General features: G+C 56.6%; 1 protein-coding gene and 1 long non-coding RNA gene across 8 annotated transcripts in view; one reads left to right on the top strand and one right to left on the bottom strand.

Annotated features, from left to right (window-relative positions):
- The window catches only part of COL12A1 (collagen type XII alpha 1 chain), a 107,795-nt gene extending 104,171 nt beyond the window's left edge, over nucleotides 1-3,624 (bottom strand). For 3 of the 4 annotated variants that reach the window (XM_073224701.1, XM_073224699.1, XM_037012566.2), the window contains exons 1-2: nucleotides 3,355-3,493; nucleotides 866-973 (exon numbers count right to left, since the gene is read on the bottom strand). In XM_073224701.1, the coding sequence (XP_073080802.1) occupies nucleotides 866-938 (73 nt within the window). In that variant the 5' untranslated portion in view covers nucleotides 939-973; nucleotides 3,355-3,493. Of the gene's footprint in view, nucleotides 1-865; nucleotides 974-3,354; nucleotides 3,494-3,605 lie in introns of those variants that run through there. The other variant, XM_073224700.1, reaches the window with a different exon arrangement.
- Nucleotides 3,557-15,893, top strand: LOC118971378 (uncharacterized). Of its 4 annotated transcripts, none has more exons than XR_005059793.2 (3): nucleotides 3,557-3,674; nucleotides 11,050-11,200; nucleotides 15,768-15,893. It is a non-coding gene; the product is annotated as an uncharacterized lncRNA (long non-coding RNA). The 4 variants fall into 4 exon arrangements; XR_005059794.2 differs by having other exon boundaries at nucleotides 3,643-3,722; XR_012126287.1 differs by lacking the exon at nucleotides 3,557-3,674 and adding an exon at nucleotides 5,649-6,188.
- The last annotated feature ends 282 nt before the right edge of the window (nucleotides 15,894-16,175 follow it).

The following is a 16,175-nucleotide window of genomic DNA, read 5'->3' as shown; positions in this document are numbered from 1 at the left end:
AGCAATAACTCTAGTTTGTCAGGTTTTCAATGACCGAAGGGACTCGGAAGTTCCCATTGGATTAATACGTAGAAATGGCTTGTTTAGTAAATACTGAGAAACGAAGGCGTCAAGTGCACACAACAAAACTGAGGCTGATAATCCAGCAAAGCCCTTCATTTTCAGGAGGGCGGGGCCACGCAGCGCTGTTTTGCAGCCCTTGGGGCCCCAGGACCCGTCTCTGAGCCCCGCCCGACTCCGCTCAGCTGGTGCTGAAGGGAGGGGAAGGAGACGAGGGGCGGGGTAAGAAGGGGCAGAAGGGGCAGAGGGGAGGGAGGGTGGTCGGGGGGGAGGCAGAGGGTGCAGGACAGGGTTGGGCCCTCGGCTTTGCGAGGCTACACCTGGGCCTCTCCGCTCCTGCCGGACGCCGGGCCCCGCACGGAGCCTGGGGACGTGCAGGGCCGGCGCGGCGGAGCCTCTCGTTGGGGTCGCCGTCCGGCCACAGACCAGCGCTCGGGGCGCCCGCAGTGTCGCGTGGAGCGCGGGCGCCGGTCCTCGGGGAGGCAGCGGCGTGGACAGGTGCGCACCGCGGACAGGAGCGCGGGAGGCGTGGACAGATGCGCACCGCGGACAGGAGCGCGCGCGGCGTGGACAGCACGCCGCGGACAGGTTCGAGGGCGGCGTGGACAGCACGCCGCGGACAGGAGCACAGACCACAGAGCGCCGAGCGGCGGGGACGCAGGACAGCGGAGCGGACGAGCTCAGGAGAGCGGCGGCCCTCGGCAGGAGGAGCCCAGACAGCGCGACACAGAGCAAGCGACAGAGGCGAGCGGCGACCGCGCTGGCGCTCCGGGGTCCGCGCGGGCGGCGGGCCGGGGCCGCTTACCTTCCGCCTGGGTGGAGGAGAGCAGCAGCGCCGCGCCCAGGGCGGCGAGCGCCGGGGGGAGCCGGGTCCGCATGCTCGGCCTCCCAGCTCACGGCCGCATGAAGGGACCTGCGGGGACAAGCGGCGAGGCCTCAGCAGCGGCCCGGCGGGAACCGCGCCGGACTGGGGCCTGCACGTGCCCGGGTCTGCCCGCCTCCGCGGCCCGGCCAGGCGCAGCAGGGCCCGTGGCAGTAGGGGCGTCGGGCTTGAGGGGCGTCCTTCCCGAAGGCGGGTCCAGCCCGCAAGCCGGCGGAGGCCTCCCGGGCCCCGGGCCCTTCATCCGGCCCGGGGAGGGTTTTCAGGCGTCGTTGTGGCCCAGCCTCCACTCGACGCCGCTGCCCGCGGGGACGTGCGCAGCCTGCGCGCCCTTCTAGCTGCGCAGTGCCGCGGGGCCGCACTGCTGGTCCCCGGCGCGCGGAAGAGCTAACAAAGCGCTTTCACGCTCTGTTTTCTCCATTTCGTTCTGTCTACACATAAGACAAAGAATTTTGCTCATCTTTCGTTCCCAGCGCACAGTAGGTGCCTGACCCATGTCGGCATAAGGGGATCTTCCAACCCAGAGACAAAAGCTGCTGACGAGGAGCCGACCTGGGGGGCTGCCGGAGGCGGCGTATAGAGGAGAGGGGGCTCTGCGGAACACACGTCACTGTTAGGGGACAGGCTGGGCCCCGGGAAAAACGAAATCGTGCGTGAGCACCCGAGAGTGAGCCAAAGGCCAAGCCCCTGGAGAGGAGAAACGAACGCGTCTTTCCGCATTATTGGCGCACTTCTGGCACCTTTCTAGACCTGAGCGTAGATTGCGTTTCAATGTCGGACGAGCAGGCGGTGCCAAATTGCCCGGATCTCTTTTAATGGAGCGAAGATTAAAATTTTGGCGCTGCCTTGGGGATCCAAGGACCCCCGCCATTTCCTTCTTCCTAATTAACAGCTGTTTGACGCTTCTAACCCTCTCCTACAGCGGTGAAAAGGCGAAACTGGCCCGCTGTTCCCGTCAACTGGCCTGACCTCTGCTACAGTCATTTCCAACTCAGTTGGCAGCCGTGCTCCCGAAAAACTGAAGGCTGACAATGGACCCACCGAAAATCTGTGCGGGGATTGTGTTTTTAAACCCCTGAACTCCTCGCGGAAACCTGAGCAGCGGACGCGCTCCTGCCTGGGTCTAGAGCGCCACCTGTCGGCAGCAAGAAGGAGTCCCGTCGCGTCCGGGGACCGGAACAGTCAGCCAATTGACCCAGCGAGCCAGGCATTCCGTCCATACGTTCAAAAATAAAGTTCTCTCTCCTTTCAGCCGAAACATTTATGCTAATGCTTAGCTAGTTCAGTATTTCATTGAGCATTCTCGGCCATGAAAGCCTGAAAACGGCCGACCCTACGCGCCAGCCAGGCTTCCCTCCCTTCAAACCATGAATGAGAATGGGGGGGGGGGGGTTCGGGGTCTTAAGGGATTGGTCTTCGCCCACTCGCCCCCTCCCTCACCCGCTGGAGGAGACCAATTCCTTACCCTCCCGCGTCAAGCTAAAAAAGGACAGTACACCTCCCCGCACCCCAAAGGGTCCCTCCAGATCCCGTGCCCGTCCCCACCTCCTCTTTCACCCGCTGCCACCCTGACGTCGGTTAGCCAAGGACGAGTTTAGCGCTTATTTCCCTCCTTGACGACCCCTCACCAGAGCTCCAGCGAACTTCAGAAAGCCACCTGCTCCCGGTTGAGGTGGGAGGCGGGGAGGGGGTCCCGGAAGGCGCGGAAACGGTCGCCGAGGGTCCCTGAAGATGCTCGGTGTGGGGTGCCTCTCCTGCCCCCTGCCCTGCCCACGGTCCCGGCTCCTCACAGAGCCCCAAGCTCTCCGATCACCGCACTCCCGAGGATGCGGGGTGCACGCTACCCTGGGGTTCAGCGGACCTCGGGCCGGCGCCCGGGGGGAAGGCCGAAGAGGCAGTGTACTCCGCTGGCGGGGGAGGGTTGGCCGGCCGCGTCCCCGGGCGCTGGGCCGACCCACCGTCTCGGATGCCCTGACGAGCAGGGGAAGGGCCAGGACCCTGGGCCCGGGCTCTGCCTCCATGCCACACAGCCCCGCGCAGCCGGGAGCTGCAGAGCGCTCAGCCCGCCCCCGGAGAGGTCCGCGCCGGGCGCCACCGAGGTGCCACCGCGCGGGGCGGGCGGGCGAGGGGGTGCGGGACGGCTGCCCCTCACACTGGCGCGCCGCCCCCTGAAGTCGATGAAACTCTGCAGACATTGACCAGAGAGCCCGCGCGCGCCGGCCGCCGAGCATCCGCCTTGGGAGACGTGCAGCTGCCTCCCCTCGGAAGACAGGGCCGGGCCTCCGCCCCCGGGTCCCGTGCCCTCGCCCCCGCGCCGGGCCGGCTGAGGGCCGAGCAGGAACCGGCTGGCGCGGGTTTCCCCGGAGCCCCCGGCGAGGCCGGGCAGCAGGGCGAGGGGCCGGAGCCGGACCCACCTGAGGCGGCGGCTCCCCGGCGTGGCGGCAGCCGGCGCCGCGCTCCGGGAGCACCTGGCGGCTGCGGGGGGCGCGCCGCGGCGGGGCCCCGCGGGGCGGGCGGCCGGGTCCGGAGCGGCGGGCGCGGCGGGACGCGCGGAGAGCGGGCGGCGGCGGGCGCGGACTCGTCGGCGGCGGCGCGCGGAGCCGAGTGGGAAGAGCGGCGCGCCGCGGGCTACTTAACGGAGGGCCGTCCCCAGCTCTCAGCTTACCCGGTTACGAAACGCCTGAGAAGGTGGACGGCTGCCACGGGTGATGTATGCGCCGCGGCGGCGAAGGAGGTCTGCTTGGGGAGCGTGTGCATACTTGGAGCATTCCTGCGGCGTGAGGTGGCGGGGGCCTCGGGGCGGCGGGGGCGCGGGGGCGGCGCGGGGGCGGGCGGCCGCCGGGCTCCGGGCCCAGGGAAGCCGCGCGCTCCCCCGCAGGGGGCGGGCCGCGAGCTCGGGTTTCCCCAGGCGTGCGATTTTCTTTAACGAGTTAATTTTTGTAAATTAAGAACAATGGCAGGGAGGGAGGCGACTGTCACTTTCAGAGCTGCAAGAATGCGCGGCCGGCCCGCCATCCGAGCCCCATCCCCCGTCCCATCCCCACCACCTACACCTTCTCCCCCTGCGTCCCGGGGGCACTTAAAACCCATCTGCAGGGTTTCCATGAACTAACTGTCTGCGCACGCGGCGCGCCCTGTGCCCTGTTCGATCTGCCGCGGCTGCAAACCGCGCGGGGCTCGGCGACCGACGGCTTTCCCAGTCCTGCCTCGCTCCCGGGGCTTCGGACGGAACTGGGGGCTCAACTCGAGCCGGGAAAGAGGGCGGGGCGCTAAGAAACCCAGGGTCCTCCCGAACAGCAGCAGGTCGCCTGGGACCAGGTTTCATCCCCGTAGGGACTTGTCAGCGGCCAGAGCAAACCCTGCCCAGAGGGGAGGCTTTGGGCAGCTGGCCCTGCCCTCACCACCCCGCGGGCTCAACGGACAAGGCGGGTGCTTCTCCCAACCCCGGAGACTCGGAGTCCGAACGGGCACTGGCACCCCTCTTAGGGCCCCCGAACCGCTGTTACACCCCTTGGCCCGCAGCCTGCAGCCCGGTGCTCTGCGTGGCCCGACGGCACCACGCGCCCGGGAGGCGCGGGGCTCCCACCCCGGGGCGACAGGAGAGGTTCCGATGGCCGCGTGTGTGCGCTTGGCACGGGCCTGAGCCTTTGGGCCTCTGCAAGGCCCGCAGTTAACCCTGAGCCGGGCGGCCACCGGGACGGAGGACGGGGCCGGGAGTGGAACACGGGCAGGCGCGCCTGGAATGGGAAAGCGGAGGGCTCGTCACCGGTGTCAACCTGTGCTCCCGGTTTGGTCTGACCGCGCAGATTCGGCCTTCCCTCCCGCGGGCCCGAGCCTCCGAGCCGCCGGCAGGGCAGCAGGGCGCCCCGCTGCCCTCCGTCCCACGCAGGCCCGCCTGCAGAGAAATCCAGAGGAAGCCAGCGCGAGGACGGGAGGCAAAGAATGGAGAAGGGTGGGGACCGCCACCTCCGCACATTCCCCGCGTACACACGGCCTGCGCGAGGGCCGGCGGGGCCCGGCACAGAAAGCCCACGCGCACAGGGCCGCGCGCCCGCCCCTGGAGCTGCCTCCTCGGCGTCCGGATCCTCTAGGCCACGCGCACCAGGGTCCCGGCCCGGCGGACCCGACGTGCAGTCACACGGGTGCCGGAGCCCCGCCCCAGCCCTCGGCTCCGCGGGCGCGCTCCCCGGCACACCGCCTCGCGGACGCCCCCCGGAGCCTCCCGCGTCTGGAAAGGGGCCCTGCGTCCGGGACGGCCAGCCCGGGCGGCGGCCTTGCCCCTCGGCCCAGGCAGCGCGCGCTTCTCTCAGTACCCTCTGCCCTTGTCCGTGACGGTGAAATCGCGGACTGGGGAGCCGCGCCGCGCCGGGTGTCGGCGTGCTTGGCCCAAAAGGAGGTCCTCCTGCAGATCCGGCGCAGAGCTGCCCCTGCGCCCGCGCAGGAGTGGCGCGCCCACCCGGATCCGAGAGCCGGGGCTTCCTCTCCCGAAGACCACGGCCGCCCTCCGCGCCGGGCGGCTGGGGTCCTGCCGAGGGCGCCCCCTCCCAAACGCAGGCGTAGTGCACCTGAAACCGCTGCTGCCAAGGAGGGCAGGCAACCCAAAGGGCCGGCAGCCATCACCCCAGCCCCTCAGGAGGGTCCCTGCCCAGACTCCCGGGTAGGGCGAGGGGACAGGGCGCCGGGAGGGGACAGATGCACATCCGCCAGCTGATCCGACCACACCATTTCCAGGGACACGCGTGCCCCTGAACGGCACGCAGGGGGCGCCTCAGGCCTCCCCGCGTGCAGCCTGCAGAGGTCGGCTCCCGGTGCCCAGGCTGGCTCCGCGCGCGGTAAACCCACACGCGGGAAGAACGGGCGAACCCCCTTCCCCCCCTGCGCCCTTCGGCAGCGCGTCCAGCTCGTGAGCCCCGGAGAGTCATTAACGTTTGCAACAAACTGATTTACCGACGGAGGCAGGGCTGCTTGGATTTACTCGGTTTGGTTGCGTTTGTGGCCTTCATCTCTCAGGTCACACGCTGGGGTCTCCCTCCGCCCACCCGGGCGAGCTCCGCTCCCACCTCGTCTCCCTCCGACTCCGGGGTTCCCGGCGGGTCCCGGCCTTCGGTTTCTGGTCCAACGGCGCCATCTAGCGTGCAGCGCGAGCGCGGGCGTCGGAAGTCAAAATTCAGAAGGCAGAGTGAAATTGAGTGGTGGGGAACTCTTTGAAAAATGTTTCGCTCTATAACCAGGACTGAGAGGCGACAAGGTGGGAAAATGAGTGGGAAGGTGGCGTTAACTTTATTTGTGACCGTTAATTCGCCTCCTATAGAAATTCTTGCGCCAAGGCTGCTGGGAGGCTCTGGTCAGGAAGGAGCGGAGCAATAAGAAAAGGCAGAATGCTCGCAGTGCTCGGCCGGTTATCCCGCCGCAGTAGCGGCGCCTCGGGCTCCGCGGGGCCTGCGCGCACCCCGCGGGGCGCTGCATCCAAAGGCAGCACCTTCCCAGGACGAGCCGCTCAGAGCCGATAGCAGGTGGTGTAGCCGGTATACAACAGTCCGCTCCCTGTAATGGCGGCCGCGGGGAGTTAGCTCTGGCCTCCTTGAGCTAAGTGAGGAAGCTGAACAAATGCGCTTGGAAGCTACTAAGAACGCGACCCTCTGCCACTTCCTGCTTTGTTCTTCTAAGATTCGATGCTGTTTACATCATCCTTGCACCGCTGAGGACTTGGAACCTATGTATTTTGTAGCTAACAAGGTTCAGAATTTCTAGTCAGGCCACTGCTCTGTGCGCTGGCAGTTGGCACGTGTGCACTGACGTGCACCCCCAGGTTGGTGGAAAATCTTAGGAACCACTTTACTTGGTTTTGGCCTAATCACGGCCCAAGGAGGTTTCGCTGGTCTCCGCTGGAGTCTTGCATAGAAAAAGTGCAACCAGACCAAGGCTCTACTCGATAACACATTTTTATACACTTACCACTTCATTCAGCTGCATTTATGGAACATTGATACCCCTACGTTCAAAACAGACAAAATCCCAGGCTTTGCAAGGTTCCTAAATCCCATGTGGAGCGGAGTGCGCCCTCTAGTGGAGAAGAGGAAAAGGATGGCCATTATCTGAGCGGACTCGCAGTTCATTCACTTGTGCACACGCTGCTACTCTAGTCACAATACTCGCTAGGAACTGTGGAAGATTTTCTTAAAGGCAAATCAGAAGGAGCCCTGTCCATAAAAGACACAAATGTAGTAACAGAAACCAGAAACAAACACAAGGGATAGTCAATGATTCAAGATAGGTCGGGAGACAGTATGTAATTGGAAGCTGAGACGCCGATATGAGAAATGATCCTGGGATAAATGCAAGGCATGGGTAAACAAGACAAATCCACAATTCAAAACCTTCACCAGGAAAAAAAAAAGTATCCACAAACCAATTTCTCCACAGACCAATCTCTCCAAAAACCAATGACAAGAAAAAAATGGGGAAGGGAGGAGACTATTATGATGAAATATGTAGGAGTCATAGTGGCCAAATAATAATTAAAATAGTAATAACAGTTGTCAAGGACTGAAGAGCTGTGACGGGGCTGAAATTTCATGCTGCTTGTGTACCAGAGAGAAAGTGCCCGGTGTCCGAGCCTTCACACTCACTCCATCTCCTTTGCTGCCTTAATCTTTGGGTCAAACAGCTTCTGCTCAGCCCTGCAGCCCTGCACGTAGGCTTGTTAATCATCAGAGGATTTTTCTCATGACTTAAGACTGATGCAGCCAGCCTCTCACCCGAAACTTGCTTCCCCCAAAGACAAGAAACATGTACAAAAATGACGGCTGGATTGCCAAAGACTGTAGGCACATCATGGCCAGACCTGTGTCAGCAAAATGATTGGCATCAGCTGACCAGGGAGGAGGAGCCTCACAACCATCCTCAGACTCTCGCTGACGTCCAGATGGCGGAGGCCGACCGTCACCTCCCGGCCTCGACCCCTGCTGATCCCCTTCCCTAACAAAGAAGAAGCTCGAGTCAGCCCTAGGTCGGGATGGCGATTCAGGACATGAGCCCACCATGTTCTTGGTCTGCTGGCTTTCCGTATAAAGTCACTTTCCTTGGCCCGACACCTTGCCTCACGACTTAGGAGGCGTGTTGTGCGGCAAGTGGCACAAGCTTGGACTTGGTAATACCTGCACGCTAACACTCAATGTGCTACAGCTTCACGGCTGCTGGCACGGCACCAGGAAGCAGAAGACCAAGGGCTGTACTGTCCACAGCAATGCAGTAGCCAGAGTAGCACCATCGCACCAGGTCCCCAAACCCCAGTTCCCGCAGGGTGATGCAAACGGGGCCCAGCCACCCTTGAATGCACAGTGCGCCGCATTACAGAAACAGAATACCAGCTTGGGCAACTCAAGGCTTTTACACGGGCAGTAAGCCTGTCTGACTTTTCCCTGAAAGGAGACATTATATTCCTTGCACTGAACAGTAAACGTACTTGCCCTTTGCTCTGGAGGGAGAAATCACCTCTGTCTTCCAAGGCTGTTAGTACATAAATACCCTGAAGACACCGTCGGGAACCAAGCCAGTGAGTGCTTCTGCTCAAAAGACATACAGCAACTGAGGACCCATGGGGAAGCGTCTCCCAGCAGTGAGAACTGTTGGGAGTTCATGCACGGGAGGAAGCGGACGTGGAACTGGTCCCTGAAGAATTTCTGGAGGAAGAAGGCGTTAAAGGGCCAGGAGGAAGCATTCCAAGCACAGGACTGATTTAAAATGAGAAATTGAAAAAGCAGCCAAGGACAGGAAATGTCCTGGCCGATAAATACAGCAGAGATGTTTTAACAGAAAGTCTGTGCACACAACGGGGATGGCAGTGGGGCCTGGGGGTGGCTGAGATCTGGAATTTTATCCTTTAAATGTAATAATTTATAGAGCAAATACTTTACACAGTGTATTCCAGACACTGCACTAAGCATTTTACGTACATCAGACCACGAAATTTAATTATGATCTCTTTCCTACAGGTAAGGAATTGAGGCTCAGAGGGGTGATGTAATTTACCAGTTAATTTTGGAACCAGGATCTGAACTCAGCTCTCTGACAGTGAAGTCCATGGTCTTTCCATTACATTGAAATGAATACTTGTTAAACAAAAGTGACAAAAACCTTGTAAAGAAAAAAAAAGCCTCCTCTGGCAGTGGGGCTCACAGGAACTTACTGAGACGACCACCTGCAAATAAGGAGATTGAGAGACAGGTGCCAACCAAGAGATGCCGAGGGTCTGTGTGACGGCGCTCACAGCAGCGGCGTGAACAGAGGGACATAACTGGCTTTTGGAAATCAGGCTGGGAGAATGCCTTAAGGTGACGGAGCCGAGTCAGCTGCCTGAGAGAACGGGGAGGGGACGAGGGTCAGGGAGACAGGCTGGTTTTAAGGGAACATGACAAATATTCCTTCTTATGACCTATATTCTTATGACCATATATAGGAACATGACATATATTCCTATATATGACCAAAATCCTTTTTTTTTTTAGAAAGTTTATGGGTAGTTTTCTACTATATCAAAAAATATAGTAGATACATATTTAACTAATGTATTTCTATACAGTATAAAAAGTATCTCAGATTCAAATACAGATTTTTGTTTGAGAGAAAGATTGTCAGTTTTTCAGGATTTTGTAAACCTTCAACAACTATTAGACACATGCACTCCCTGCGACAGGCAGATTTTCAATGGGAAAATAATGGCATTGTTGTTTCTTGGCTGTCCTGCTAGCTCGTTCATGGGTGGTGAATATATAAGACTGCATGTGATACAAAAAGTATCTGGGAAATGCTTAAACAATTTTCTCCATCCTCCCCCCCCATCTATCTGCTGCCCAAGGGTTGGACTCATCAAGCTAAAGAACATAAAGTCCTCAGTCATTGTTCAATTTGAGAAAATATTTCTAACTCTCACACATGGTCTGGTTTAATTTTTTTAAGTGTAGTTTTATTTGCCAATGGCTTATTTTCTTGTATTTTTGTTTTTTGCCTGGCAGGAACAAAACCACTAACCACCCCCAAAATAAAAGATTCTGATCTCTGATGTTAGGAACACTTTAGGCCATATTCAGAAACCCAAGTCTAGAGAACTGTGCTTGTTTCTATTAACACTTTTTTGAGATACAATCTTCTGCTTTTCCTATTTTTACTCCTACCTATGAAAATGAAGTTGGAATGTCTGGTCTTGTATTTTCTAGCAGCACCTCATGCTAACTGAGATTTTTACACTGAAGCTCAGGTAAGGGTCTCAGCAAATAAACGATGGGCTCTGACAGCACGGCCAGGGCGCGGCTCTGTGGTGGCTCAGCAATGACCCTCCCACTCCCGCACCCCTGCAAGGCCTCCAGCCGCCATGAGGTGGCCCGGCAGGTCTAAGCCAAAGGGCCTCAAACCCGCCTACACAAAATAACCACTAGGGAGACAGAAAACTTACGTGCCGACGTCTGAGCACCACCCTCGACAGAGTAAATCCGATGGGGAGTGGGCAGTGCTGTGCACCTGTGTACCTGTGCGGCTGCCTGGATGGTCCTGGGGCCGGTGGGGGCTGACACGCACTTACCAAGCCCACCCCTTTGCTAGTCATGAAGCCCGTGCAAAGGCGGGACCCCCACTGCCACGGGAAGCATGAGCAGGGTCCTCTGGACCTTGCAGGCAGGGGGACTGAGCACCTTGGGCTGGTCCCCAAACCAGTGGACCACGTGGGTGTTTAAACTTGTGCTCAGTATTGCCAGCACCCGTTAGGAAGATAATTATGAAGAAACCAGTAAACTGAGAGAAAGTCAATGGGCCTGTACACCTGGTAAGGGGGCAGCCCACTGCCCCAGATCGAACGAGCCCTGCCAGCTTCCCACGCCACAGCTCCCACTCCGTGTCACACCTGGAGGTGGTCCCATCCACCGTCACTGGCATTGAGGTTTATGCGCCACAAAATGTGGTGCAGTTTCATTTACCAAAGGACACTCAAGATGCTATTTATTCCTCTTTCTTAGTAATGTTGGTGCCTAAATATATATCGAAAGATGAGAAACATTTGCTTTTCTCTTCTGATAAAAATACCAATAATGTTTTTTTCCTGTATTTATACTCGACAGATTAGTTGAATACTTTCAGAGAAAGAAATGAAACCATATGACAGACGTTGTCTAATGATAGAAACTATCAAGGGATGGGACCACAAAGGATCGTAGAAATCAAGGAACCCGCTCCTTTGCTTCCCATTTACAAAACCTGAGAACCAGGCAGGTGAGTAGCTTCTGTGGGTGGGGCCAGGACGGGTGCCAGCCACCTGGCTGGTCTTCTTTCCACTATTCTGGTGCCTATCCTGGGCCTGGCATTGACTTTGGAAAGCATGTGGGGACTCATTGTCTCACTATCTCAAGAATGAGGGCCGACCAGGGAGGGCAGACTGGGGCGAGTGGGCCAGGGAGGGCTGGCAGGGGAGGGGGGACCGGGGAGGGGGGACCGGGGAGGGGCCAGGGAGGGCGGGCCGGGGAGGGGGGACTAGTGCAGTGAAAGGCTCTGCACCTGCAGTCTTTTCAAGTCAAAGCAGAAAGGAACTGGCCACACACAGGCCATGACGCATGCACCTCCATGTGCCTGGCCTCCTGGAGTCAGCAGGGCAGCCGACAGAGCTGCAGTGACTCCCAGCAGAGCCGTCAGTGCCCCACCCCACAGTGGGCAGGAAGGGGAGGCGGCTCCAGTGTCCACTTGCTGCAGATCTTACAGTGGCACCAGAGCAGTTTCTGTGGGTTCGGAGAGCAGGGGGCAGGGGTGGACCCACACAGTGGACTCTTGTCTGTGGACAGGCAGGGCTGGCTTCCTCCCCAGACCCCCTTCGGGAATCCATGAGAACATTGCACGCCTGCTCTTCATCCCTCCTCTCCTGAAAGTGCCCCCCCTGCCCCCGGCCCCACCCCCCTGAGAAGCGTCCCACTGCTGGCACCAGAGAAAGAAATAACAGGGGCTGGAACCCCAAAGTCGAGAGGTGGGCAGTTCACACTGGTGGGGGGCTTTGTTCCACAAAGTCCTCAACCCCAGGCTCCCTCCATCTAATGACTTCACAGACGAGGTACCACATGCCATGCGAAAGGCCAAGATTTTAGCCAGCAGGAAAACTCAAAGGACAACAAAAGACGTGGAGGGAATGGCTCCCAGTTATCTTTGTTGCCCTCTTAGGACCCACAAGTTGCTGTTTGCTGGGCCGCCCAGGTGCCCACCTAAACTCTAGGGCTCAGTGGAAGGAGAAGAGAAGTAGGAGATGGGGACAGCCAGCAGTTACCGACCAGCCCCCAGCAGTCTGGTGGGAAACACCCACCCTTGTGGACATCGTACCAGGCACGTGGCAGCTGAGAAGCACGTTCGGCCCAGCCCTACCCAAGGTGCCAGCTAACCCTGGTTACTGACATGATGGTTAACCAGACCTGAACCAAACTCTTGACTCATGGCGCTCAGTCTGGAGAACTAGCTGCCAAGTAGGGAGGAATCTCCTCTGTGCTACTGTCTTCAGAAATTCCTTAACTCCTGTGACCTCCCAGCCCTCACACTTGGCATAATTTTGAAATTGGCTTTACTTGAAAGCAAAACTGTCCTGTGAGCTAGACAGCCTGTGGGAACAGCGGCCCAGAGAGCCACGGGGCCACGGAATGATCACGGATGACACCATCGCAGAAACATGTGTTTTCCCAGAGACTCATTTACTCCATTAAAACTTCATCTTTCCTATCCTAGAGGGCACTGAAAGGATGACGTGACATCATTTCTATAAACATTATGCTGGGACATAAAAAAGGCAACACAAATGCAGTTATAAATAGAAAGGGAATATAGGAAAATTTCCAGGAAATGCAGGTGTTTTATAAAGACCATGACTGAACTTCTCCTGTAAAAAGATGTGTGTTCTTGTCTTAGACACAACAGAAAAGTCACAGCAGCTTACCTGCATCCCCTCAGGAATTCAGACGACTGGCATCTCAGATCAATTTGAATCCCACTTCACGTGCACTGAAGTGTAATTTGAGTATTCTTCGACATATCACAGAATCTGAAACCAAATGACACATCTTGGTCACATCTAAAGCCTCATAATTGTGTTCTCTAGGTCTGAGCTGGCCTGTAGCATAAAGAAATTTATAAAAATGCCACAGATCACCTACTCAAAAGAACATAAGATATTTTAAAGGGGCAGGAAAAGAGGTCACATGGATCTGAGAGCAGACACCATTGATACCGCAGTGTTGGGGAGGGAAAAGTTTTCCTCCACCCTCAAGGTTCTCCCAGCTGGTCTAAAGATCAGACTGACAGGAGACACTGCAGCAGGAGAAACACAAAGTTCAATCACATGCATATGGGAAATCCACAGACATGAGACGCTAAAGACAGTCAGGGACGATGAGGAATAGGTGTCCTTCTTAACTGAGCCGAAGGGGGCAGGGGTCTGGGACATCAAGGGAAAAGGGAAGCAACTTACAAGGATGTGGGAGTGTAAATGTTTGGTGAGGGATTGTCTGCTGGGCCAAGAAGAAAGAGTGGGACACACAGAGGAATTTCAACGGAAGGACTTGGCTAAATTCCTCCCTGTGTAGCCACCTCACTCATATGACAATGGAGTCACAGGGTGGCCGCCTGCCTCCTGAGCAGGTCCTCCAGCTAAATCCGTTTTAAGCAGTTGTAGGGGGAATGTCACAGTTTCTTTCTGAGTCTGTTGGGCCTTGATGGCTTTCGGATCAAAATTATCTGCATGCCACAGTGGCCTAAGCTGGGGCCTCCTGCCCCCCCAGCCCCTACAGTAGGTAGAGTAAAATCAAAACTCATTCAACAGAAGAGAATTAAAGGGGGTGACACAGGCAGTGCAGCCCAGGAAAAGGGCCAGGACCTGGGAGAGTCAAGGAAAGCTTGAGGTGAGTGCGTGCGGCCAGCTGGCAGAACTGGTTAAACAAAAACAAACCAACTAGACTCTAGGAAAATAGCTGATGGCAGACAGAATGCAGTTTCTAACCAGTGCCAACCATCTGGATTCAGGATGGGGAGCAAAGGTGGCCTACAGTCCCCGCCAAAGCTCAATACACACCCATCAGCATTCTAAACGCCCACCCCTGGGTGCCTGGACAGCTCTGAGGTTGACCACACAGGACGCAGGAGGGACGCCCTATTCCCTGAAATCCCCTTCCTCTTCCGAGGACAGCCCACCTGCCCGATTCCAGCCCCTGCTTACACTCCAGTTATAAGACCGCCCAACCCGCGCCCCACCAGCTGCCTCCCCTCCCCCCAGAGCAGCCCGCAGTACTGCGCTTTATTCAACTACTCTTTGCATGCACCTGCTTGACCTGCTCCTGAATTCCTTCTCCTTCGGAGCCAAGAACCTTCTCCAGATCAAGATCTCACCTCGGGTGCAAGGAGATCCCCCCAGATTGGATTGCCTGACAACAGGGGTGGGAAGCAGTTTTAAAACTTGACCGAGGAAGAGACACTCAGGAAGCACAGATGGCCTGTACTTCTCCATGCCCACGCAGTCATTCAGTGCATTATTTAGTTAATAATGATTATTTCTTGAGCATCCCAGATGAAAAAATTACTTAAGGTTTTTAAATAGGTTACAGGATTTGCTTAAAGCCTCATGACTGAAAGTGGCAGAGTGCAGTCTCAGCCCCAGACCTGGGGCCGTAGCTGCCAGAAGGGCGGAAGGAGCCCCCAGCCCGTCTCCACACAGCCTGGCTGCTGGGCCTTTGCTGTGTCTGTCCCTCCCCTCGGCACCCAGCTCGCCCCTGAACGACGAGTCCCCACACTGAGTGGCTCTCCCCACCCATCTTTCAGCTGGCCCTGTGAAAAAGATAAACCTAGATAAGGGGTCCTATCAGATCAGCTTCCTGAGGACTGTGAATTCCCACAAAGTCCTGGGGAAAATGACACTGCAAAGAAGGAATTTTAAGTATTGCTCACTAAAATACTGGGAGAATTACTGGGGAAAAATGGGTCTCATTCAACATCTTTCTACCCTAGCAACGTCAGCTCATCTATCCATTTATTTTTACACATTTTTTAATGACTTAGTGATATCTCACAACTATAAAACCAGATCTACTATGTTTATGATAGTCATTTTAAAAGCACTTACAAACTGAAAACCACATATACTGTTGGCAGAAGTGCAAATGGGCACGATTGCTTTGAAGAAGCTAGTGTATATTACAAAGTTAAACACACACTGTACGACCCAGAACTTCCAGTCCTATCTATTTACCCATGAGAAATGAAAATATATGTCTGCCTAAAGAGCTGTATGTGAATGTTTACAGCAGCATTACCCATCATAGTCAAAACTGGAACGACGCCCACTGAATGGACAAACGCATTTAGACAATGATCATGATGCCCGCTGCTCAGACAGGAACAGCAATAAACTGGGGACCTGTGCAAAGTGGGTGGGTCTCAAAGTTGTCATGCCAATGGAAACGTCAATCACAGAGAAATACGTGCTGTGATGCCACTTATATGACAGCACAGCGCAGGCAAAACTCCAGAGACAGAAACCAGAGCAGGTCTCCAGGGCCAGGGACCGACTGCGAAAGAGCAAATGGAATTTTGGGGGTTGATGGAAATGTTCAATATCATAATGGTGGTGTGGTCACAGGACTGCACCGTATTGGGCAAAATTCATTGAAATGTAGCATTTTAAAAGGTTAATTTTGTTGTATGTGAATTACTCCTCAGATTTAAAAGTATATTGAAGAAAAACATATTTGAGATTTTTTGAATCCCAGATCTGAGAAAAACATTTTTTAAATTAATTTATTGCATCTTTGCTAAAAAACAGGCACTTTGCTGGAATCTCAGAATACAGAGATGGAAGACGTAGCCCACGACTTTGAGGAGCTTATCATCCCAGGTGCAGAGAGAGAAGCAAGAACAGGCAGATGGGAGCTGCCAGGGCATGGGGTGCGGGGTGGGGGGTGGAGGGGGCGGGGGGATGTGCTCACGGGGGGGAACGCAACCAATTCCTGGGGATGATGCCCCCCAGCGACAGAGATGCTGGAGCCTGGCTGAGATGCCTGGGACTCAGTCAGCCAGGTCAAGAGAGAAGGACGTCCTTGGCTAAGGAAGTAAAAAGCGCACACGCGCACACACACACGCACACACAAACGCATACACACATGCACACACATGCACACACACACAAACACACACACACACTCACACACACACGCACACACACACAAACGCG

The sequence above is a fragment of the Manis javanica genome, chromosome 16 (assembly GCF_040802235.1).
Source record: "Manis javanica isolate MJ-LG chromosome 16, MJ_LKY, whole genome shotgun sequence".
In the NCBI taxonomy this organism is placed as follows: Eukaryota; Metazoa; Chordata; class Mammalia; order Pholidota; family Manidae; genus Manis; species Manis javanica.
Note: the sequence above shows the minus strand (reverse complement) of the source record. Positions and strands in the feature narration are given on the sequence as shown.